Genomic DNA, 25866 nt, shown 5'->3' with positions numbered 1-25866 from the left:
AAACTCCTCATGCTACTTTTGGAACAGTTTGCCTTTCAGTGGAATATGGCTCATGTACGCAGACTTTACAGTTTGCAGTGGGGACTGACCTCCTGTTTTTTTCATCCAGTCCAGGCAAAATGCTAAAAAAAAGTAACAGGCCACCGTTTTTACATACAGAGATATGTTCTTACCTGAGCTTAGACGAGTTGATACGTACCTGTCTGGTCTTTGTGCGTGCCCGTGGAAGAGCTTGGTCGCTTCTAACTTCACCCCCGTTTGGAGCTATAGGAATATGCTTGGAGAGGCCAATTGCTAACAACATCTTTGGTCTTTTTGCGTGACTGAGCGCACACAGGTCGTCCATACTGTGATATGTTCTTACCTGAGCTTAGACGAGTTGATGCGGACCTGTCTGGTCTTTGTGCGTGCCTGTGGAGGAGCGTGGTCGCTTCTAACTTCACCCCCCGTTTGGAGCCATAGGAATACATTGGGAGAGTCCAAATGCTAACAACATCTTTGGTTGTTTTTGCATGACTGAGGGCACGCACAAAGACCAGACAGGTCCGCATCAACTCGTCTTAAGCTCAGGTAAGAACATATTTCAGTATGGAAAAAATGGTGGCCTGTTCCTTTTAACTAGTTTGGAAATTGTTTGTAACGCGCAACAATTTAAACACACAGTTTTCCTCGTAGTTTAATTAACCTCTTAACCCCACCTGAACCAAGCATGTTTTCTCTTGTTCGACTTTACCCAAATCTAAAAGCCTCTTGAAAAAAAGTGCCAAATTAGCGACAAAAACGAGATGGAAATGTGGATGGAAAAAGCTGCAAAAACCAAACAAGTGACAAAAAAAACTACAAAAATATAAGAAAAAAACTGATAACAACATGAGGAAAAATATTACATCCGATTTAGAGGTCTTAGCTTTCAAATGAGATGTTACACTGGCCTGTAGGCTAAGCTCCAGTCAAGAAGATTTGGGTAAAGCTGAACTGGAAAACGCGTTGAAGGCAGGAGTTAAGAGGTTAAGTGCAATAAAACTGAAAAATATGGTGCATCTTTAGGTCATTCAAGATGCTTCCTGTTCAATCAACGAATCAATCAACCAATCAAAACTTACTTTTGCTTCTAGCTTTGTTGCTATGCCTACCCTGGATGCTTTACCTGACCCTCTCCATTCTTCCAGATTTGGAAATAACCCATTTAGGGCGAGAAATGAAAGGAAATGTTTATAGAATGTTCACGTACGGCCTCATATCCAAAGTCAACAACATGCAAACTGCTTTTGTTGGACACCAAATTCTTCCAAGTCCAGTGCTGCTCACATCGGCGGCGACAAAACAAGGACACGAGAGCGAGCCGCGATGACCTCATGTCCAGGTTTCCGAATTTCTGTCAACAGACTGTGGCCTTGAACAGATAAATCACACACACCGCCGGCTCCATTGAACTGCAGAGAAACGACAGGAGGCGGGACATAAAAACATCTACAATTATTTATTGCCAAACTAAAATCTGTCCCTGCTATTTACACTTTTACAGTAAGCTACAGAGAGTACGCGTTACAAATATAAAAGGTTTACATGTACATACGCAATTAAAATGTTCACATTACTTTGAGCGTAATGCCATTCTTATATAACATCTGCTCTCATCAAAACCACATACAAAGCAAGATTCTGAATCAGTTTGGGCACTTCGTAAAATGTGAAGTAAAAACTAAATTTTGCCAATCCCACATTAAACTATAGAACTATATGAACGTGTATATTTGTCTCTTACGTTTGGTTTTCCAGCTACCGCCCATGAGAAATCTGTAAAAAATATTTGACTCTATTGCAAAATCTACACACAGTGCCCATCTTATTCAAAATCTGCAAAATGGTAAATGCATCACACACATATCAAAGACATACATACATAAGTGGCGCTCTGCAAGCATTAAATCTGTTGCAAAGAGGCATTTGAAGCAGCAGCAGCAGCAGGTAGTGGGTTGTTATTTTGGCATGATCTCCTCCAGCGAATACTCTCTATCACTACACCATGTCAAAACAAGAACTTCATTTTAATACAACCGCCATAAAAGCAAGGGACACACTTCCAGCTTGATAATTTATCCATAGACACAATTTGATCAAATACTACTAAACATACAACTTTGAACAGAATACATAAATAATGATTTTGTTAATATATACACACACACACACACATAAGGTTTATGAAGCCTGAGCTGTGAGCAATACAAACCATTGAGGTCCTAGCAGCCGTAGCTTTGACTCGTTTTAGCGAGAAGTGAGAGACTAAAAGGATGCGATATCGGCTCGATACAGCACAAGCCACTGAGAGAGATTTACAACAAAAACAAATCATATAAGAGTCTGTTTATAGATGACTTTAAACCATAGATTTGGCTGTAATTTCAAAGTCATTTAGAATGACTTTGCAACTGTACGCCATTTGGCACGGACTAAATCGTTTTCTCGCTCTTTTTTTCTGGCTTCTCCCCTTAGGTTTTTGAGGTTGCCACAGCAAATTGATCCCACTGTGATTTGGAAAGCTTATTTGGACGCCCTTCCCAACTCAACCAGCCCCGAGGTTGGGAGCTAAAATATTTCCTCAAGTAACAGTAATGCTATTTTAAATATTATGATGCAAGTAAAAATAATACTTGCGTGATGAGCAACAGTTTGAACGTACACATGTGATTTACATTTTGCGTAATCCAAATGACAAAACATAAAACAATGAGAAAATTCCCCCAAATTGTGTTATTAGATCACAAATAAAAAAAATTACAATAATTGGTGAAAGAAATACAAACTTGATTTTCATGTCAACATGAAGCTTTTTGTCACAGACTTACTCACAGTGGAAAGAGTAACTAAACAAGGCTGTTCCTTCAAGTCAATCGTACTCGAAGGTAAAAAGTCCTGTGTGTTCATTCTACCCCCAAATGCATCATTTCTTCACAAAGTTACTCAAAGTACTTGAGTAAATGTAACTGATTACTACCCACATCTGAACAAGCTGCATGCCTGTGTGTTGGTGGCGAGTATAAAAAACTGTTACCACTTCTTGTGTGTATATTTTGGAAAAGAAATGGCTCCATCCATTTTAGATTCTCTCTTCTCAAAAACATTTTTTGGTTTACAGAAAGTGTTCTTTGCACATCTGAGCAATACGACATAAGGATCAAGACAAACGTCAACGCAACACAACTGTCACCGGACCAAAGCTCCATCCGTATCACTTTGCATATTGAACTGAGCGTGGTTCACCAAAGCCGACTCCAGAATGTAAAAGCAGCATGTGGACACCGTAACATTAGGACGAGAGCAGTGTAGGAAAAAATCAAATACTACAAACTCCAAATTACTGCATTGATCTCGATGCGACGGCACCCACCAGGGAGCCTGTTTCACTAAATCATTATATGATCAGCCAAGCATTTCCCACAAGTCAACACAACAACTAAAGTTAACAGAAAAAAAAAAAATCTTGATATGCTTTTTATAGACTTGTACAGGCATCTTGAAATAAAGTATACAACAAATGTACTATTTTACATAAAAGAAATTAAAAGATTTGGGCGTGTGAGGTCTCAATGGCAGGCACATGGATCATAATATTGTGGGAATGTAAACTCATTTATGTAGACATGCATAATGGGTGCACACAATGTCAATATTTTACTTGTATTTATATTACACAGACCTATTTATTTATATTACAGTTATCAATCGTAAAAGTGGCAACCGCCGGCGTCAAATAAAGTGTTCAAATCCGTATTATCTGTGCGCCCCAAAGCAAATCATCTTACTTTTCCACAATATTCTTGTTTAAAATACTGTACTGTAATTTAGACTGAGTAAAAACATGGAGCAAAAGCAGAGTTGAATATAATTCATTTGTGCTTGGAGACAGAAGTAGGCTAGATACTAAATAAATAAACAATCCCATCTTATAATATGTGTCTTATTGTGAAAAGGCACCAGCGTGTTTCTGTGAATACTATGTCAAAAGGCCATTAGACACACTCTCGTCCAAAAGCATTTCAAATGAGCGTCTTCTGAAAGGCTCTTCTCTCCTCATTTGTGCGTGTTGTGTGAAAAGGTTTGGTAAATAACTTTGTATCCATCGATATCTACTCTAATGTGTTTTGTACAGTACCAGCTGCAGTTACTTGAGTGATCACAAAGGAACAAAGGGCCCATCCGCTCACAGTGACATAAGCCTCCCTACCCCCGTCCTATTGATAAATTAGAATATTCATTGCGTCTTTTAAATCGACATATAAAGTTTGTAAAGCGTCTGTTTTACAGGGGTTTGCGCGCGTCAATCTGTTTAGAAACTGTTTAGTGTGTTCCCTATGAGGTCACAGTACTCACTTCACAACAATCTGTTTGTTCTGGTGCGTGTTGCTGTAATTGAAGTAGCAGTAGTAGTAGTACTAGTAGGCGTGGTCAGTGTAGTGGTCGACCAGCACAGGCTAGTGACCGCCAGCGGCTCGGCTTGCCCCTGTCGTCCAGTCGATGATGATGAAACTCAAGCTCATCACCATAAAAGAAACGCCCAGAGCAGCGAAACACGCAGCCTGCAGGAAAAAGAGAAGCAAAAGGAGGGGGGAAAATTATGTTTATTGATTGTGGCAGTGTTTTTTTTTTTTACTTCTGATTCGCTGTGAAATTGGATTTTACCATGTCTACATTAAACTCATGTTGATGGCTTAAATGATATTTTGTATTTAAAGGGATATTTCAGGATTTTTGACATAGTGCCTCTTTTCCTAGTTATCCAGAGTGTTGTTGATATATTATATTTGCAGAGTTTAGTGGTGCTAGGCTAGTGCTAGGCTAGTGCATGTCTATGGTAACTAGTTAACATTAAAAACAGTCTGACCCAAGCACAGTGCACCTGAGCTGAGGCAAATCACTTCTAACACCAAACTACCCATATAAATGTCTGTGTTGACTGAATCCTTTAAAAAAAACTCATATTTGATTAGCATCAACTTCCTGGCTGTTAGCTACGCAGCGACGGAGTGATCCGCTAGGTTACCGGATCTACAGTAGTTTGTTTACCATTATTACACATGGAGTTCGCAAAGGAGCTTTCGACAAATCCGATATGGCAACGTTTGGAGGACGACCCGGTGATTTTGAAGAGGTTTTTAATGCAGGCTACTAGTTACCATAGACATGCGCTAGCCTAGCACTAGCCTAGCACCAGTAAACTCTTCAAACATAAGGACTGCATGAATAAAAAAAAAAAATCTCCAGAAATCAACAACACTGGATAACTAGGAAATGAGGTCCTCTGTCAAAAATTCTGAACCATATTATCCCTTTAAAGGGGCTGGAAGCAAGTTCGCCATTTTATACTCACTACTGCCACCTCAGGCCATATGTGTAACTGCACCTCCTATATTAAGCTCGTGCATGACGGCAATTCGGGCCGAAGTGACACCTTTTTGAGTGACAGTACAGGATTTTAGAGGCAGTTGTGGTGAACAGGTCTGAGCTCATTCTACAAATTAGGACATGGCTGGAACATGTAGGGGGAGGAAAATACTTAATTTTAACATTTTTAAACTCCTTATAGTCCCTTTAAAGCCTGTAAACTTAATGGACAGGATTTTTACGCAAATGTAAATTGTCTTGCACTGGAACATGTGCACCATAGCCTAACCCCAAGTAACAATAAGTTGACTATTGTCCAGTGACCCGTACGACCACAGGAGCCTGCAGATCAGTGTCAACATGATACATCTAATAACTGGTAGTATTTCATTTAGGGCGATGTGTGATATAAGAAAGGGAGGTTTTACCAGTATCTTTGGGACAGAAGTCATTGGTTCTTTGTCTTTGGGTACGATGCGGATGTAGAAAACAGCGGGGAAGATGAAGATCAAACAAGGAGCAGAAGTGGCACCTGAAAAGTAGTAATAATAAAATTGGCTGTCACTAATCAACAACGTATGAAGAGACAAATCAATACACCAAACAGACAAAAATACATTTTAAAACAGCAACATACATAAGCATGATGTATATTCAACTTCCACAAGATAAAAGGGTAAATCTCTGCAAAGCAATGTAATGTGTAAACTGCGATCGTCAAAAATAATCAACAAAGAAAGAAACTTCTCTGGCTTCTTTTTTCCTCCTCTTTAATCTTTGACCCTTCACCTTTTAGAGGTTTGCCCCATTTTGAGGACGAAAAGGAACGATAATATTGACTCTAGGTCCTCACTGTGTTCACGAGTAAACACTGGTCACGTTTTCAATGGTCAAGTTTGGGGTCAGAAAATGACTGAATGAAAGTGGTCAGTGCAAGTCAACAAACAGGGTCCAGCCTGTCACCGGCGGCAAAATAAGTTACCTAGACATCACACTGTGTACTATATGTATATCCTCATACAACCTATGCCGGACCTACTACAATGAAAGGTCATTTTCATTCAGTTTGACTCTTTGTTTAAACATTAGACCTGTTATTATTTACGTTTGATATCCTCATTGAACCTTTTTTCCCCTTCATCGTGTGACTGACTTTCCTATGTCTTATGACCTTGTAAACATTTGAGAAAGAGTCTTAGTTTTGTTTTGCATCCATTGCTTACAACCAATGCATAAAACTAATGACTCCCTGCAACAGCGTAAAATAACAAAACAATTACTCGTCTTTAGCTTTTTCAAAGTTGTCTAATTCAATGAGACGCACCAATGACTCCAAAGATGCCCAGGATGTTCGGAGCGAATATGACGAGCATGTTGATGATTGTGAGCAGGACGACAGCGATGGCGATGTGACGGATCCAGTTAAAGGACTTTGTGGGAAACGCCATATGCTGAATGGCTCTGCGCACCTACAACGACACACATAAGAAGAGCATATGGTCAGCTTTAGCCTCTCATTATGTGACTTCAATCATTAGAATGCTGATCCTGAATATGTAGCTTCATTAAGTTGACAATTGGTGTGGCGGGCTCTGAGTGAAGCTCGTGGATCAGCAGCAGAGTCATTTGTACTTTCATTTTAACTCACGCAACATTCTCCCATTTACAGCTCTCGTTATGCTCTCTTGGTACAGCTTTTTGCCTTTTTCTGAGAACTGCATTTGTAGTTTCTGTGTTCCTGGATGCTTTTGTACATCTTTGCTGTGTTTTTGTGTGGTTTGGGTGATGTTTTTTTGTTTTTTACTGCAGAGAGTCCATAGTGGTCCTGAAGAAAGCAGTTTTTTAAATGTAAACAATCAGCTAAAGACATTTCAGACCGACAAACTTCTTCTGAAACACTGAAGAGGCGCCAAGAGCCCCCCACACCTGCAGCCTTGTGGAGGCGTCGCAAGAGGCGCTACAGGGAACAAAAAAATGGACAAATGAGGAGAAGATGGTGAAAGACTACTTTGGAGCGGAGGGAGCTGCGCAGGAGGAAGAGGAAGGAGGAGGTGGAGGAGTTGACCAGTGCAGGACACCACACTCTAAAACAGGGCAAAACCCAGGAGGCGCTGTAACATTTCAGAGGATCAGAGGAGCACAGAAGGCAGTACCTCGGTTTCTAACGTTGAAGAAGCAGACACAGTCTCTACATTTAAGATTATAGGCTCAAAACGTACCGCTCCGAATTAGCTTATGATCAGGTCAGTTAGTTAAAGCTCCAACCCACAGGCACTTTACTTTATTCTGCCGGAGCCAGTGGCATCAGCAAACCAGCTCCATATTTCACTGTCGGTATGATGCACATTTCATCATAGGCCTTGTTGGGAAAAAAAAGTGCACCGTACCATACTGTGAAATATGGAGGTGTTTCGCTGATGCCAGTGGCTCCAGCAGAATAAAGTGAGGGTCCCGTTGGTGCCATCTCAGTCTCTTGACCTCAATACCATTGAACCACTGTGGGGAGAGCTCAAACGTGCAGTTCATGCAAGACAGCCCAGGAATTCACAGGAACTGGAGGCTTTTTGCCAAGAAGAATGGGCTGCTTCAACATCAGAAAAAATAAAGAACCTCATCCACAACTACCACAAAAGACTCCAAGCTGTCATTGATGTTAAAGACTGCAATACACAGTATTAAAAGCGGGGGTACGTGAACTCTTGATCAGGCTCATTCTGGTAGTCTTTTTTCATTATGATTTAAAAATAATTTGTTTGAAAATTTTCTTTGAAAAATGTATCAAATCTAAAATTCTGCGAGCGTATGTTTGTACACACACATATAAAGGCTCCATATAGCTCAAATTCACTTTTAATTAATATATATATAAATATTCAAAAGATTAGTTGCAATTTTCCAATTTAATTCCATTTTAGCCCCATCTTGGTCCGGCTTGTTGAAGAAAACAAAAACAAATTACCTTCAGTTTGCAGTATTGCACACCTGGCAAGGCAAGATTATTTATACCGCGCATTTCACACACAAGGTAACTCGAGCCCACCCTAAGCTTCTACTTTTTAATCTATTTTCCATCTTGCACTTGCTATTTAGCACCAATGACTCCCTAACTTATAGTTATTTACCTGATGAATACTGGCATAGAGATTAAATTGCGATTTATGCATGGTAATAATTCAAGATATTTGACAGAAGACCACAGTCACATGCATTTCAGAGCATGTTTTCACATATTTTACGTCTGGACTTACTGGGAAGAGCACGATTGGGACGGTGAGTGTGACAGCAGTTAGGACGGCCACACGCACACACAGGATCAGGGTGTCATAGGGGTCAATCCGGCTGTACGTGTGCAGCAGCTCCGGCTCCACTTGGTCTAAAGCGACATAAAACATTCACACCATCAGTATCAGCTCCAGCTGTAGTGACAAACGTTCACCACCAGGAGGACCAGCGAGCTATTGAAGTTTTTAGAAGCCTATTTTAGTGCTAGTAAATTCCCCTAAATGTGCTCAAGGATATTTACCACTTTTGTCAATATTTGAGGAATTCTATAGTCTTTATATCTAATGTTTCTTTATCTACAACCTAGTATAAATTACCCAACCAAAACTACCACAGAGTAAAGTATTTGATACACAAAACTACATATTAACAACATCTTAATGCATGTATTTACAGCAACAATAGATATGTTTTAGTTGCTTTGGTGAGTACTAAAATCTTCTACCAATTCCGTACAATTAAAGCCATTTCTGTGTTTCAAGTCAGGTTTAAAACAATATTCGACACCCCTTTGACCCGCATTCTTGTTCCCCACCCATACTTTGACACGACCCGATCCCAGACACATTGGCTTTGATCATTCGGCTACTATTATCATCTATTGTAAATATTGACTTCAGAGGCCATTGTCTCACCATAAAAGGTCAGGTAACCAAACAGAGCAGCCAGGAAGTACATTGTGTACATGACAAGGATGGAGATGTTGGACACTTTCTGCATTTTCTTCTTTGTGGGGCTGAAAACATAGTATAAAGTGGAAAGAAATGCTGGTGATTCGGCTCATTTGAATATTGATTCTTGTCGAGGGTATGTAGGGTTGACTCACTTGCGCAGCTCAGTGTAGATGGGCAGGACTTCTGGGTGGCAAACAAAGGCAAAGGCCAAGATAGGGATGGTGTATGCAGTCTGTAAACCAAATATTAATAATTATCCAGCTATAATATATTTCTTTAATGTTTTGTCCTTGAACCACCTGTCTAATTATGTATTTTCTCACATGTGACAAACTGTGGTGCGTAATATTATCCGGATGTGTGTCTCTCTAACACATATCACCAGTTTAAGCCTTATCTTTCCCATTTTTTTCTCTGAATTCAAACCATCCTCTGATGCAACAGGGGCAACCTGTTAGGAGCACTGGGTCGTGCAGACTCTGGGGGCCCGTGTCCAGATTATGAGCCAGGATGCTGAACAGGATTTCTTTGTTTCTTAGCTTCAGTAGTAGCTTGCAGTAGGCTACATGCTTTAGATCGACAGGAGAAACCAGAGCACCCGGAGGAAAGTGAGTAAGTGAGTGAATGAATAAATGGTCCCGCCTTAACCGAGCGCATTTTCTCCAGTTTTATCCAAATTACAACCTATAGGTCAGAGTAACCTATAGGCTAAGAAAGCTGAGACCTACACAACTGATTGTAACTTTGTTTTTTCTTGTGTTTTTGTCGCTCTTTTGTTGGTCGTTTGTCGCTGTTCATCTTGTTTTTGTTGCTTTTGTCAGGAAACTTTCAGATTTGGATAACGCCAAACTCGGTTCACGCCAACGAGTATGGAGAGGATGAAAAATCATTCGAATGTTGCGCTTTGAGAAGCTTGTCAAGCTCGTAAAGCGCAGTAAAAGCGTATGCCATTATTAAACCCGCCGAGACAAAGGGAAGAAAAGCCAGATAAAAGCCTCTGTCTGCTCTAACCTGGGAGTTAATGGTGAGCATCCGCGGGGCGCAGTGGGCGTCCTCGTCGGCATGACCCAGACCATTGGTGTACTCGTGGGCATGGCTTGAAACATTTACGGCATGGTGAGTGGAGGTGACATTCATGGAGAACTCCTCGAATGGGCAAGGGATCTGAAATTTCTTATAGATGACCTGAAAAGACAAAAAGACAAGCAAGCTTAGTCTCTAAGCTCGGGCACTCAGAATGTAATGAATAGTACTAATACTTTTTTCTTTTGCTGCTCTGAAGTTTGGTGCTTCTTCTATCGAGCTACTTCAGTATGCACTATCACAAACCAATGGAATATTACAGATAACTGTCAGTATCAGGGGGTAGTGCAATTGCAGCAAGACGTGCAGAGACAGAAGGTCTTTCAAGCTACGACTAGTTTGACTTGCGGTTTTGAGATATATGTGATATGTTTTCTGAAAATATTCACTATTTGCTCGTCAGTAATTATGTGTTTTATTAGACTGTGTTTATTCATAACATTAAAGCTGCTACATGATGATTTACCCCTAAACTAAAAGGTATTTCAGTGTGAATCCTGGTGTGAGAAAACCATTATGAGACAGCACTAATTATCCATGTACTCTGCTGTTCCAGGGCCACCGCTTCTCTTTCTCTGCTCCTTCTCGCACGTGTTTTCATTTGATGCACTTTGTACAGCCTTTCTAGGACTTTTCCACAGTACCAAATCTGGCGTAGGTACATCTCGCTCTATTGTCCAGGGTTATATAATGTTAAATGAGTTCCCAACACAGAGGCGGTGAAAGCAGAGTGCGGTGGGAAAAGTGTCTGTGAACAGCGTGTGTCCAGATAAGATGCCAGCGGAGCCGTGTCATGTGGCTGTTTCGGACTTACAGCAGAGAGGAAAAACACCATGCAGCTGAGAGAGAACCCACTGGTGTAGCCAAGGTAACCTGATAAAAGGAAAGAAAAAAAGTTTCAGCGAAGAGTTTTAACATTTACATTTGCTGTGGGTTCAGGAAAGATGGTAATTTATCCCTTTGTTATTATGCTGAGGTCCGATACTTTAATAACATAGATTTAGGCTTATATAGACAATACACAGACATGGGCAATGAGTGGAATTTTCAAGAATCACTTTTATGCTGAAAAACGTTTAATATTTCTATTTACTTTTAATTTTTCAAAAGAAATGTGCAATGTTTTGGGTAAAAGCCTGCCACATAACTCACTGTATTATTGCCAAGTAAAGGTCTTTTTTTTTTTTTTTTGGCTCTAATGACGATTCCGGAACTGCTCAATCCAAAACATGAGGAGAGAAGCACAAGAGCACGGGTCTAATTGGACTCCCACTGTCTCTGAGGCAGTGGAAAGACAAAAACACACTAATTACTGCGATATTCTTAGCACCAATGTTAGCAGGCGAGATCACGGAACACTTCATGTGGGCTTTATCATTGGATTTTTGCAATTTTTATATAGAAACATTGTGTTTCAGGATTTTATATTTGACTTTTATCGACTTTTACTTCCAATAATAATAATTTACTCTATTCAAAGGTATTTGTTATGATTTTACAGCTACATTTACACAAAAAGCAACATCTAGTAATGACGGTGTGCTGGATACTGGGTTAAAGTAGTATGTAATGTATTTTCCCTGTCAAAATCGGTTCTGTTTTGTAGGCAAGCTTCGGGGACGCCCATATAGTGCCTCCGGACAAGGCAGATAAAAAAGAAGAAGTAGCTTGCAATGTACCGTATCTTACAGATAATAAGTCGCCCCGGAGTATAAGTCGCACCAGCCTTGGCAACTTCCTGGGCCTGGAGGCGTAACTCCACCGTTGACAAGCCTCTCCCGGCAGCACGTTGTTCAAGCTCTCATTTGCAAACTCGTTCCACTAGCTGTGGTCAGCTAGCTTTTAGCCCGCGATTTGCTTTTTTGTTTTCTTCATTGCAGTAAAAGTTTGCTTTTCGCCAGTCCTTCACAAGTTTCTGGCTCACTCCACACTTTCTTTTCTGCCGCTTGATTGCTGTTCTAAATCTTGTGTGGTACAGGAGTGGCAGATACTGGTACACAAGCCTAGAGCGCCTTCTAGCGGCTGTCAGTGTGAAAACAACAAACATGTGACATTATATATTTTGATATATAAGTCGCACCTGAGTATTAGTCGCACCCCCAGCCAAGCTATGAAAAAAAGTGCGACTTATAGCCTGGAAAATACGGTGTACAAATGGTTTGTGTTCTATAATGCAAAGAAAGCATCTCCTCACCAAGCTGCTTCATGAGAGCAAGAGGCAGGATGATACTGGCAGAGACCAGGATGACCAGGTAGTTTCCATTCAGGTACCAGAGACTGTGGACACAATGCACAATACTTTAGTCAATACAGTATTTCAAACAGTGGCACAGAGAACAGACACACTCGTCGAGCTACAACAATTTACTCTTTCATCTCATTTCGAAACCAGTTCTTATAAATGTACATTGGACTACCATTGTTCTGACCAAAAATCTGCTGTAGCTTCTAAACATATTGACTACTACTATATTATTAACAGTCTGAGAAAAGGACATTGCAGAGGAACCTTTTGTCGGTCAATTTATGATATGATTTGCTAGTATATTAAAATAAATATATAAGAGCACATCATACTGTTCGTTTTTATGGTGGAAAACATACAAAGAGAGGCCTCTATAGTAGCTTATATAGCACAATGACAAGCTATTTAAGACAAGTATCTCCTAAATCCTCTGCATTGAAGCTCTTTGCGGCCAAAATCCTCCGTATAAGCCGCTAAGCTTGTTATTCTAAACCATGGAGGACTGAGCCAGGCCACATTGGAGCATGCACCCTTGAAAGCGGAGGAAGTCCCATGTATTTGATGTATTTGACTGTGTGACCCTGCAGCCTCTGGTCAGTAGGTCATCTTTCACATGAGCGTCCGTCCGCTCCAAGTTCAAGTTCTCAGTCCCAAGTCCTGGGAGCCAAGGCCTATGTTGGGATGGGCTTAAAATAATGTAACCAAGTCATGGAAATGTCATTTTATCATAGATGTGTACTTGAATTATTGTGGCCCCTTGGTTTCGTTTAGATTTCTAGTTCTTGTCTCTGTTCATGTCGATAATGTTTGACATGTCCTTCCCTCGTGTAAGTTTTTGTATTTGTGTTTTGGACTACCTATATTATTTTGGCCGGTCTGGTTCATCCTTATTTCATCTGGTTGTAATGAAGCTTTTGTTTAAGCAGTCTTTGCATTTTGGGTCTTTCTCTCTAATTTTGGCATCATAGTAACATAAGATCTACTGTCGCTTAAACAAGTACCCCCTTAGAACTGAATTATTTAAGTGTTTCACAGAGGAAAATCCAACAAATGTAGTTAAAGTCTATGCAACTGCAAAGGGTTATTTCCTAGTCATATGACATAATGTCAGTCACAATTATCAAAGAGTCATAAAATAACTAAAAATAGACCAAATAGTATTAAGGTAAAAAGTGGTGTTTCACTTTTGATTATATTGCCCTGGTTAGAAGGGCCAGGCACAATTGCCATTCATTCCAACATATTCCTATGGTCAGGTCCTATCTATCGTTTTATTCAATATCTTTGGTAAATTGTTGCTTCAGAGTTAGACTTTAGTCAGAAACCCCGAGTGACAGTAACCATCGGTTCTGCAAAGATGATTTAAGAAGTTTGTTTGGTTTGTTTGGGGAGGTGCAGGTGAGTACAGCTAGTGCCGGTAATAATGATTCAGAAAATCTGACTTAGGTAATAGAGTTCGGGAAAATACAGTTACCATGGAGATCCGCCATGTTTGCAGCCGTTAGCATACATTTTCCATAGGCTAACATTAGCTAAAAACAGTATCAAAAGAAAAAAGCCGTGGAACAACTCCGCTAGCTCCAGAGTTACTGCTGGTAAATACATCTAACTCACTGTGGTGTCCAAGTGTTTTAATGTGAACAATAACTCCAGTATTTCAACTTTTAAAGTCACCATTAGTTTATAATTGCTGCTAATCCCATGATGCTTAGCGATATGACATCACATTTCCGAACTCCATTAGGCTATGGGACTAAATAATGTTGCACAAGAGAATTTAAAATACACCTAATATACAAATATAGAGAACCAACCGTTCAAAGTGTGTTGTGAGTGTGAAAATATTAGCAGCCAGACTGGAAAGCAGCATTTGGTCAGTTGGCCGGTGTTAATGTCAAGCCCTCATCATGTCTGTTCCCCTGATGCTCATCCCCGGTGCCCTCCAGTAGGCTGCATGTGTTCAGGGCACCACTCAGTAACTCATGTAAAAGAACAGTGTGTCTTGGTTTTGAGCCATGGCCCTGGTTTGACCTGCCCTTAAGCTCAATGGGAGCCGTCTAACACCTGCTGCTGTCTGTAATGAGACTACAGACATAATACTTCAAATACAATCACAGCTAATCCTTTTGCTTGCGACATTGAAAAATATTTAGAACTACATAAAGAGACAGCGCAATTCTTCTCAAAATAAAAATGCCATTTCTTTGTGATGATGTTGGGAAATGGTAAACATAAAGCAATACTGAGCAACATCCATTTATCTTTGTGATATATAAAAACAACCATATAAACGGGGTGAATATTGATTGTAACAACTTGCTAAATGACAGCAGGGCAAAGAGAAGATGAATGATGTCAAAATGGCAGAATAGAAAAGCATGATGTAAAAGTGAGTGTAATTTCTTTGCAAAGTGTGTTCATAAAGGTGTTAGTCGTGATTTGCGTCTCGTTCCACTGGCTGCAGTGACTGTATTTCCATTTCTGTTTGAGTGCAGGGTTTGTTTTTAGATTTGAAAGTGGCAGCTGGGATCCCTCTAAACCCCTGCGAGGCCTCCCCGTGCCGGACGGATAGTGACGTGCACGGACGTGATTGATGTCAAAGGAGAGTATACGTAACTCGCATATATCCAAAAATGTCCTCCTTCTGGTCAGCCAATCCCATTGCAGCTCTGTCACACCCCCACCGTCCCGCAGTGAATCAATGAATAGTGCAACCCTGAGTTTTATTTCCCCTGGACTGTGCCAAAGCCTTTGACCTGGCAGCACGAGCTCGAGCTCGCGTCACATGCCAGTCACAAGTGGAAAATATCAATACTCACTCAGAGTTGGGGTCAGCCTTCAGGAAAGCTTGGATCACAAGAGGCAGCTCCGACTTCACAATGTACAGGTAGCTGGACATGGCTGCAACATTGAAGCAGGCAAAGAAAAAATAAGAAGGTGCAAACTAAACTTAACTACGTGCTGTTAATAGTAGGCAGAAAACACAAGATACCAAATACCATTAAAAAAATATGTGTCAAAATTTGAAAATAACTAACCAACTTTTTTTTTTTTCCCTGTATAGAACATATTTCGTGACATGTTCTCACCTCCGATGTTCTGTAGAGTAATTGCAATCCCAGCAGCCATTTTTCCTGGAGTGCCGAAGGCTCTGTACCCCAGCTGTTCATAAGCTCTGATTCCTGGTAAAGTTGTTATTTGTGGTCAGGCATCATCAGTCTATATTCGTGCGTAATTGTGCCATATTACATTATTCATCGGGCGCAGAGAGAAGCTTACCCACAACCCCAGAGGACTTGAGCAGCAGGTGAATAGAGTAAGAGGAAAGGGCAGCGACCGCAGTCAGAAGAAACCTAAATGGAACAAAACAGACGTCAGCAGGTGCCTCCAAATATTGATAGTTTTGTAGCTGAATGCATTTTCTACTTTTGTTTAATTAACATAGTACAAGAGTGTGATAAGATAAATATGGGATTCATGCCATTTTGTATTTCTTAGACCTGTGTTTCTCAACTAGGGGTACGCGAGTAATTGGAACTACTTCAGATTGAAAAGAAGTTCAAATGTAATTGCTCTTTTAACATAAAGCTTGGGTAATTAATAAGATTATACATTTCAGTTATATTTGGCAGTAAATGATAAAAGTCTGAGAGTATTTAAACCTTGTATTAAGCACATAATGTACAAATATAGACATTATTTTATTATCCAGCTAAAGAAATAGACACGCAGGCCCCTCACGTGACCATGCTGCGTTTTTGAATACAAGATCACGCTCGTCAAGAATGCAAACACGGACCCTCAGCAGGCACCACACATTGCAGGAATTGAACACAGGACCTTCGAGTGGTGAGGTAACAGTGTCAACTATGGTGCCACCAGAGATACATATACACAAGAAAAAAAACATTGGTATCAAAGGGTGCACAAGTCTCTTTGGGCATCAGCTGTTCAGACACTATATATTTATACAACCCATAAAATCCATCACGTCTTGTCAACTCCTCGATAATGATTAAGTTACATCAAACCGGTGGACGCCGCCTATTTATAGTGAGTTCATACGCCTTAGCTTTACTGTCATAATGTAAAGGATGTTCAGACTCGCCCCTCTAAGCCAACTACGTATATAAAAGTCACATTATAGATCTCACTTCCCGCCTTTGGCTATTCTTGGTCTTGCTCTTTCACTAGCTGCAGCTACATAAACAGTGTCTACGTGACCAAAACAGCCAGCGTTCTGTTGAGGGGATGATGGGGTTATTTTGGGTTTGGTTCTTTTCTGGGATATGTCTGTGTGGTAACTGTGGCAGAGCAGGATCCTGAGAAGAGAATCATGGGTCACTGCTTGTTACCAGGTGTCAAACCCCCAAATCTTTGAAGTAATGCAACATAACTGACTCTGCTGCAATTCGGCAAAGATTCACTTGAATAATCTCGTCAAAGTTACATGAACAAATTGGAAACGAAAGCTTCTTTAGTTAAATTAAGCCAAGACTGAAATTGACGTCTTTGGCTCACAGAAAAAATGAGAACGCGATCTGGAGTCTTTACACATTTTGGGATAATTATGGACCCGAACTTTAATGGCCACTTAAAGTTAATAACATCAGCAGCTTTATAAGTTTTATGTAGTGTAGAGCAGGTTAGACTAATGCTAACAACCTGCTCACGAGCTGTAATGACAAATCTAATTGACTGAAAACATAGAATTACTGCTTAATTGTGCTTCCTGATTGAAAACTATCGACTACTGCATGGAGCTTCTTTTCTGTTCAATGGCTTATCTGCCTTTTGATTTCATGAATGTACTGTAGCACACACATTACTGAAATAAGCTCAATCCAATGTGACAATAAAGATAAAGGTCTGTGTCTTTACTTACAGAAAGAGGAGTATGCCTGTGTTGGCCATGGCATAGGCCAGTCCCAGGATGCCACTGCCCATAATGGCATTTCCCAGGTTAAAGACAGACATGCCAAAAGAGGTTTTTCCTTCAAACTGTGACACAAACAATTGCATTTATTAAAACACAATTAATATGACCATATTGATACAACAAGACATGGTTCCATACATCTGTAAAACGCGTAGATTTCTTCCCATCACCACTGGGAAGAAATTCTGCACTCTCCAAAGCTCCTTCAGGGTCATCGTATCTACAGGACAGATGTATAAATATCGTTACTACAATTAACGTTTTCACATTATTTTGATGCACTATTTCTTTCACAGTCGGTGGATTTTTGTTTAAAGCTTTTCTTCATTCATGTGCAGCAAACATACCTTACAGGTGACAGGCCATTCCTGCACAAGGATCCACCAGGAGCCACCAAGAACCCAAAGCAAGAACATGCATTTAAGAGATCAAACGGGAAAAGGAAGTCATTATTAGTTTATGTGGGACAGCGAGACACATGCAGGTAAACAAACCACTTTAGTCTAGAGCTAATTTCCAACCATTGTATCTTTTTCCCATTCATGCTAGAAAAAAACTTGTATACACATTCAGCACTCACACAGAGACACCCGGGGCAAAGCAGGTGAGGTGTAAGAGCAAAATGTAATAACTCAAGCTGGCATCAAACCACCAACTTTCTGCAAATGGGCATGTAATCAGCAACCAGCCCCTGGTGCCACAAAGGCCATACGTCACCCTCAATACACATTCTACACAGTAAAAGCCAGTCGGATATTGGACTGTAACCACTGAAGCAACCTATCAGGTTTCACTGTAACGACTTAGAATGTTGCATTAGTAGCAGTGGATCAATAGTGAAACCTGATGTGGCTGCTACACGTGTATAACTGTAGGACCAGGAGACCTGGAGCACCATGCCGGGTTAAGTCCCAGCACAGACAGGCCAACCCAAAGCTACAATTGTTTTTGGTTTAAAAAGCGAAAACTCACTGATCTTCATCCAGCTGAGTCTTCACTGGGACATGACTGTCGTCTCCAAAGTCGAGACTTTTCCCATTCGATAAAATGTTCATCTCCGACTGCGAGGGCTCCATTTGGGTTCACTCTGCTCCGGACGATTCACTTTGGCTGGGTTATGATTAAGTTGTTTTCTGTGGACGAGACAAGAATGCCCATTTTTTATTTGTGTATATTAATGCAGGAAAAGGCATAGTGTTCAAGGGAAACAAAATGCATAGTGTCACATTATTATCTGATTTTGATTACTGCACATCAGTCTACTCGACCCACTTTCTTTTACAGTAGGGCTGCATGATTTTGGAAATGTTATTGTCATATCACAAGACATAGAAATTACAGTTAAATTGCCATGAAATTGCTATGTCCCTGTGTGATTTATGTTTAAAATTAATATATTTTTTAACATGTCCAAGGCCTTTAACATCCAGACTGATGGACCTCTAAATGAATCACAAGGATTTCAGAATTTGTATATATTTGTAGAAGTCAAAACTACAGGGAGTTGAGACTATAAATAAATAATTGCCGTATTTGTGACTAATTGGACCCAGTCACTTTGATTCAATGAAACGTGTAGACCTACATTATGGTTATAGAGTCTATTCTAGCAAATGTAACACTTTTCTACTTAATGCCAGTGTAGGTGCCACCCTTCCACTTGTTCAGTGACTAAGACTGACTCACTTTTATATATTTACACAGTACACCACCCACAACGTGGCCTCTCAGCTCTGTGTGTACGCTCACGGTAACAGCAGTGTTTCCCAAATATTACAGCCAGAACTCAGAGGACCAATTTTTACCAAATGGTGCAATCATTTGCTTCTGTTGAACTGTGTTTTGCTAAGGAATACAACCTTCATTCAGTTCAGTGTGAAAAAATATAAGCAGGCTAATAAATGTACATTTATTATTACATCATTTATATCATTTAGGTGAAGACCTTGTGTAGAAATCATTGCTTTGAAAAAAAGATAAAATTGCGATTGTGTAACATTTTTGGGCATTTTCCAGAACGTCAGTACTGAGAAACGCAAACAGACAACGTCATCACAGACTAAAGTCTATTTGACTTTGTGAATGATAATTATTCCAACAAGTATTACAAGCATCTAGTCTTACAGTATGGCCTACAAGATCTAGTTCAGGGATCTCCAGTAGCACTTCCGCTCTTTCTTGGTAGCTGACCAAAGGCTTTCTAGGTTTCTGCAAGCACAGCAGAAGTCACATTTTAGAAGTATTTTCTTTTTATTCTCAACATTTTGAACAGAATATCCACAAACCCAATTGGTAAAGTAAGGACAAAATTCAAGTCAATGTCTTTAATTTTATTGAAATATCTTGGCTACTATAATTCTCCAGGGTGATCTACTCCATAGTCACACACACGAGTGTCTTCGAAGCATGAGTAGCTCTCTGTTGGTTTTGTTGTGTAAAAGTAGCTCACTGGGTAAAAAGGTTGACCCCTGGTCAAGATGAATTAGAATGGTTGCTATTAGAAAATCACAGGCTGTTGTAAAGTCCTTTGCAAACCAGATCCCTTCTCCATTAGGGTCTTAATTTGTAAAAGATATGCAAACCCTCCATGTGCTTGTGTTTCAGTCTTCTCTCAGGTGACAATGTTCTTGACTTATCACAGTCACAATCCACTATTTGTCCAACATTGTTGATCCCAAATTACCTTTATTTTAGCTCCTCCATACACAAAACAATGACAGGGTGCCTCCCTCCAAGTCAAAGGCTATTTGTGTTGGAGTTCAGAGGCAGACAGTCCTCACAGACACAATGGAGATGTGTTGGTGTGCTACTGCGGCCACTGTTCCACTTCTCAATTGTTTCTAAATCGCACCCTCAGCCACAGTTCACTGTTATACGGCAAACAAAAACACATTCATACTGCCATACTGATACTTCAGAGTACAAGTCATGTGTCGGCAGCATAAACAGACCTAAAAACTATTCAAATATAAGTACCGGGATTACTACAGTAGAAATACTACACTGTCATTATTATCACAACAACAACACAACATCAATTATGTCCATAACTTAAGCAATAACATTAGTATTGTTACTTCTACTACTAATGCAGCTACTTTTAATAGACCATTTATAAACCAGAAGAGGTTCAAAAGTTGCAAATGCATAATTAATGAATGTTAATTATTTACAAAATATTAAAAAATGTGGGCCACACAGTCCATAACTTTACAATGTGTTTAATCCAGATACAGTCCACTGGCAGCATCGGATCAAATGTCAGACATGTGGAGACAGGGCAGGGCATCTGGGCTTATTTTTACAGTACAGATACAGTTTCTGCTGCGCAATTGCATCTGCACTGTCCTAGTATCACTGAAGTGGCACTGGACAAACTAACTACTGTATGTAGAAGTGTTTCAACCAGAGAAATGGAAAAGGTGACTTCTTTTTGAAAACATCCTTATATCATTATCTGGACTTGGGACAGCCACGGTGAACACAACAGAAATAAGATATGGGCATCACTTTAGAAGCAATTTAGTTATTCAAGTTAATATGACGTATTAACTAACAAATTCAACATTTGAAAGGAAACACATCACACGTCACCCAAGAACATGAAACACTCCCTGCATTACACTACATTACATATAAAAAGATGGTTACTTTGCTCTAAAAACACTAAATGAGAATACCCCGCATTGACCAGGCTGCTGACCCCCAGTGGCACGAGCATACATCTTGTATTTATTGGTTATATAATATTTCCTATCGGTCTGTCATGTCTTAGTGAACTGTCACAGATGTAGCAAGCTTGAAGTCATCGTATGTCGCGTCTGTCGAGATGCTGCATGGTCGCACTGCACATACTTGTATCCGTTTCAACAGGGGAAACTCAACACTCCTTGAAGCCAGTGAACAGGTCTGTTACGCAACGGGTGAATTTGCATGAGTGTCCGGCTTTGGCTCGAGAACCTGTGTGACAATTTAAACATTTGAACAGATGGAAAGATCAAATCATAGTTACATAGTGGCCAGAAGAATAAAACAATTAAAGCTTCAATTGCTGACAGATTAATTCGAGCATAAAGCCTGTGGCTGAGGAGTGGATGGTGATACCAGTTGCTTTTCAGAAAATTGAATGGCTTATAACATTAAGATGTGCTTTGTCTCATTCTTTTTTTCTTTGGCCCTAATTTCTGAAAAACCGGGCCTTGTGAACATGTGCAAAGGGGGAGAATTGCGATTGGGCCTAAATCTCAAGTGTCGCTTTTTTTAAACCACAGTACAAGCAACACTTACAATGTTGGGAAAACAATTTGTTCAACCTTTATGTGTCAAGCAATTACAAATGAAATTTTAGGATAATGTGTTAGTAACAGCACTTTCCCTTTTAGCTGCATACAACAGAGCAAAGATAAGATAAGATAAGATAAGATAAGATAAGATAAGATAAGATAAGATAAGATAAGATAAGATAAGATAAGATAAGATAAGATAAGATAAGATAAGATAAGATAAGATAAGATAAGATAAGATAAGATAAGATAAGATAAGATAAGATAAGATAAGATAAGATAAGAAAAGAAAAGAAAAGAAAAGGAAAGAAAAGGAAAGGAAAGGAAAGGAAAGGAAAGGAAAGGAAAGGAAAGGAAAGGAAAGGAAAGGAAAGGAAAGGAAAGGAAAGGAAAGGAAAGGAAAGGAAAAGAAAAGAAAAGAAAAGAAAAGAAAAGAAAAGAAAAGAAAAGAAAAGAAAAGATAAGATAAGATAAGATAAGATAAGATAAGATAAGATAAGATAAGATAAGATAAGATAAGATAAGATAAGATAAGATAAGATAAGATTGTAATGACATTTGTTTCAAAATTGAGCTGCCTCAAAATCATTGTTATAAGCCCTTTACATAGTGAATAGTGGAGCATCATAGTAACTGACTAACTCAACACCCAACTATTCCCACCGTTGCTAAACTGTAGTCTTTCCACAGACAAAAAAAAATACGACATGACTGGCCTCCTTGTCCCCTGGTTTTCTCCACCAGCAGCATACACAAGGACGTATCTAGTGTTTGTAAATGAAACATCACAAGTCAGTCATGATACCCAAAGGTGACTTTCTTCAAGTCAGTAACGCGCCATACCCGAAAGGAGCAGAATTTGATTTGACATTTTCCCTTTGGCGTAATTCTTTAATCTTTTTGCAGGTTTAAATGAGCCAAAGTCCATATCATGTAATAAGAGGTTCCTTGATCCCATGTGTATAGCCTCAGTATACAGTGTCAAATCCTGTAGTCAGTGTGGGCTGAACTTGAAAGGGCCATAAGAGGACGGAGAACAAAGTCACCAACTGTCCTTAAAAGCAAAATCAAACAAATACAAATAAAATGACTTGACTCAAAATGTCAGGTTTTTGCCTCGGCATTAGAGAACTGAGGCTCGCGATGCGTCACAACCATAATCGTGATCATTGTGATGTCATTCTCAAGGGATGTTCTAATTAAGCAACATTTTGGTTGGTATAAACAAATGCATTTGATAAGGTCAAGAGTACGGCCACAGATTACAGGGAGCCTTGACAATTGATGTACTTGAAATAGCTTCCTGAGTATGTGACACTTAACACTGGAGCGCCTCTATCAGATAGTATGTTAAGTGTATCACAGCCATGACCTCAACATTACACCTGTCCAGCCCAATGTTCAGGACCAATGCTTTCTGATCACTGAGGTCAACAAACTCCACAGAGCCTTATCTCGCTTTGCTCACTAGTCCAACAGGATGAACCCAGCTTGAGAACTTTTGTTTACTAAAGGGGTCAAAGTCAAAGGCATGCCCCCCCCCCCCACCCCCTTCCTACACCCACACAATAATAGATACATGGAAGAATAAAGCAAAATCCCACTTTGTCTTGCCTGCCGCAGAAACAAACTAAATCAAAGTGACTAATAGGAAATATAATGTCCTCTGTGAGCAACGATATCTCCGGGTCTCGGAGTTTAAAACCCTCTTAATCCTGTAAATCTCTGCTGAAATTCATGTGATTCTGAAATGCATGTTTGACCTTTATTTAACCAGGAGAGTCACACTGAGAGGAGGAATCTCGTTTTCAGGGGAGTCTTGGCCCCCAGACGGGAACCTATAGTACATGTTCATAGTGGTAGTGGGAAACCGGAGTACCTGGAGGGAACCAACAGAACATGCAAAGCCCACATAGAAAGGCCCGTGGAATCAAACTCGAGACCTTCTCACTGTGAACCACATGTGATTTTGCTTTTGGACATGTTTACACAGTGAAATGAAACAAGCTTAAATTGCAATTACATTTGCTTCTAAATTGAGCTGCCTCAAAATCAGTGTTATAAGCCCTTTACATAGTGAATAGTGGAGCATCACAGTAACTGACTAACTCAACACCCAACTACTCTCAATGCAGTCTTTCCACAGACAAAAAAAAAGGCTTCGACCAATGTGTTAGTAATGTGTGGGATTTGGACAGGCAGAGGCGTCCATTGTGGATTGAAATCGTTGCAATTCTTAATATCCACAAAGCTTTTACTAGAACTTTGTGTACTCATTAACAGCCCAATACCTGGATCAATAAAGGGGTTTTGAAAAAGGAAGAAAACTCTGCATGAAATAAACTCAATGCCAAAGATGTGAAGCAACACCACGCAGTTAGTCTAGAATAGTGGTAAAAGAGACAAAGTGAAATCACATCTAACTTTATCATGATCAAAAGCGACACATTTAGCCTATGTGAGCTTGGGACTGGCAGTGCTGCTCATGAAACGTATAGTGAACCCCAAAACAATTGTGAAATAAGTTACTTGGTCATAATTTCGGCTGCACAATACAATTTGCCATGATATCAATCCAAAATAACTTAAATGAATAGCTTTGAACCTCGGCTGTATATTGAACATGTAGACTTTATGAAATATTGATAGCCAAAACCAAATCGTTGCTTATGATTCAATCGGCCTTTTCCACAAAGCAGTGCGAGTCTTTCCACCAAAGCTCTTCACCACGACGCACTGATCCTCCAACTCAATAACCAGAGGCGAGCACTTTGAGGACTGGGAAAATCAAAGAGAAAAAAGTATGTCGTGCGAGCAGGAATCGGGAGTCCTTGTAAGCGCTTGTGCGGTGGTCTATCCAACTGAAGAGATGCGGAATTACAGCGTTACGCGTGTCTTACGCCATGCGGTCACTTGGAAATGCTCATGAATGTAGCCTATAGTGAGTGGCCTACACACACATGAGTCATAGTTTATTTATGTGTCAAATACAAATGACCCAAAAACCTTCAGTTCTGTTACTCGGAGCCCCCGAAGCACATGGTCGTGACATCTGGAGTAGCGCTCGAGACTGGTTAACAAACGTGTCTCCGTCAGTAACGATCCCCCACACAAAGGCATTATCACCGTTTCCTTCAACCACGCGGCGGTAAATGCATTTAAACTGCAATGGTCATGTTTTTTACCTCTAAAACTCACTGCCAGCACACAATACCACTGTCGTCCTCGTGCGTAAAATCAACCACGAACATATACCACTCCACAAAACCTCCCCCCAATAAAACCACCTTTCAATGAACATAACGAGTCTACTCATAAATGTGAAGCCTTACCTAAGCGCTCTGACTGGTCAACTTTAAGTCCACTGGTGACAGTCACTGGGGCAAGTCTTCTTTCGCCTTTTCTCGTTCCACACGCATAAAGATCTCTACAGTCGTGGCGCGCCGTCTCCCTCACAAACTCTGCGGCTCAATTTGCGCTTTTAGAAACGTTGTGGACATTGTATCCCCCCCAGAAGCTCAACAGTGGGGGTCGTAGTCACTCAGGTCCGCCTCTTTTGTCTTCACCCCTCCCCAAGTCATCATATAGCTGCGCCGCGAGGTGAAAAGTAGAGAGCGGTGAGACAGAAAGGACTGGGCCATACAACATTTGCGCAACTCGACTTAATTCGCGTACAGGCGAATGAATAGGGCCTACTCAAGTCTATTTAAGTGTAGGACTATTTAGTAATATGGTTTAGGTAATCCGATACACAGCATTTCAATCCAGATACACTGGGAATGGGACATACTGTAGCCTGTGTTTTCATGTTCAATAAAAGTAATAATAATAATAAATAATAATGATAATAATGATAATAATAAAAATAAAAGCTTTTTCATAGGTGATATGCTGTGGGTTGATGGTTCCTTGTACAGAAGAGCAATTATTATAGTAGAAACAGTGCAACAGGTCTATTTAGCGCCTCCTAGAGTC

The 25866-nt window shown here is 40.1% G+C and overlaps 1 protein-coding gene across 1 annotated transcript; it reads right to left on the bottom strand.

Moving 5' to 3' along the window:
* Positions 1–1808: 1808 nt before the first annotated feature.
* LOC306979828 (sodium-coupled neutral amino acid transporter 3-like) lies at positions 1809–25467 on the bottom strand. The gene is made up of 17 exons (XM_079578958.1): positions 25224–25467; positions 18581–18741; positions 17956–17976; positions 17747–17828; positions 17555–17670; positions 15949–16022; positions 15759–15851; positions 15489–15570; positions 12619–12701; positions 11239–11297; positions 10353–10526; positions 9494–9573; positions 9303–9403; positions 8634–8758; positions 6710–6854; positions 5814–5917; positions 1809–4580 (listed from the first exon to the last, which is right to left on the bottom strand). Exons 2-17 carry the CDS (start codon positions 18682–18684, stop codon positions 4476–4478), a joined length of 1548 nt encoding a protein of 515 aa, XP_079435084.1. The 5' UTR covers positions 18685–18741; positions 25224–25467; the 3' UTR covers positions 1809–4475.
* Positions 25468–25866: the final 399 nt, after the last annotated feature.

The sequence above is a fragment of the Gobius niger genome (genome assembly GCF_951799975.1).
Source record: "Gobius niger genome assembly, chromosome: 20".
In the NCBI taxonomy this organism is placed as follows: Eukaryota; Metazoa; Chordata; class Actinopteri; order Gobiiformes; family Gobiidae; genus Gobius; species Gobius niger.
Note: the sequence above shows the minus strand (reverse complement) of the source record. Positions and strands in the feature narration are given on the sequence as shown.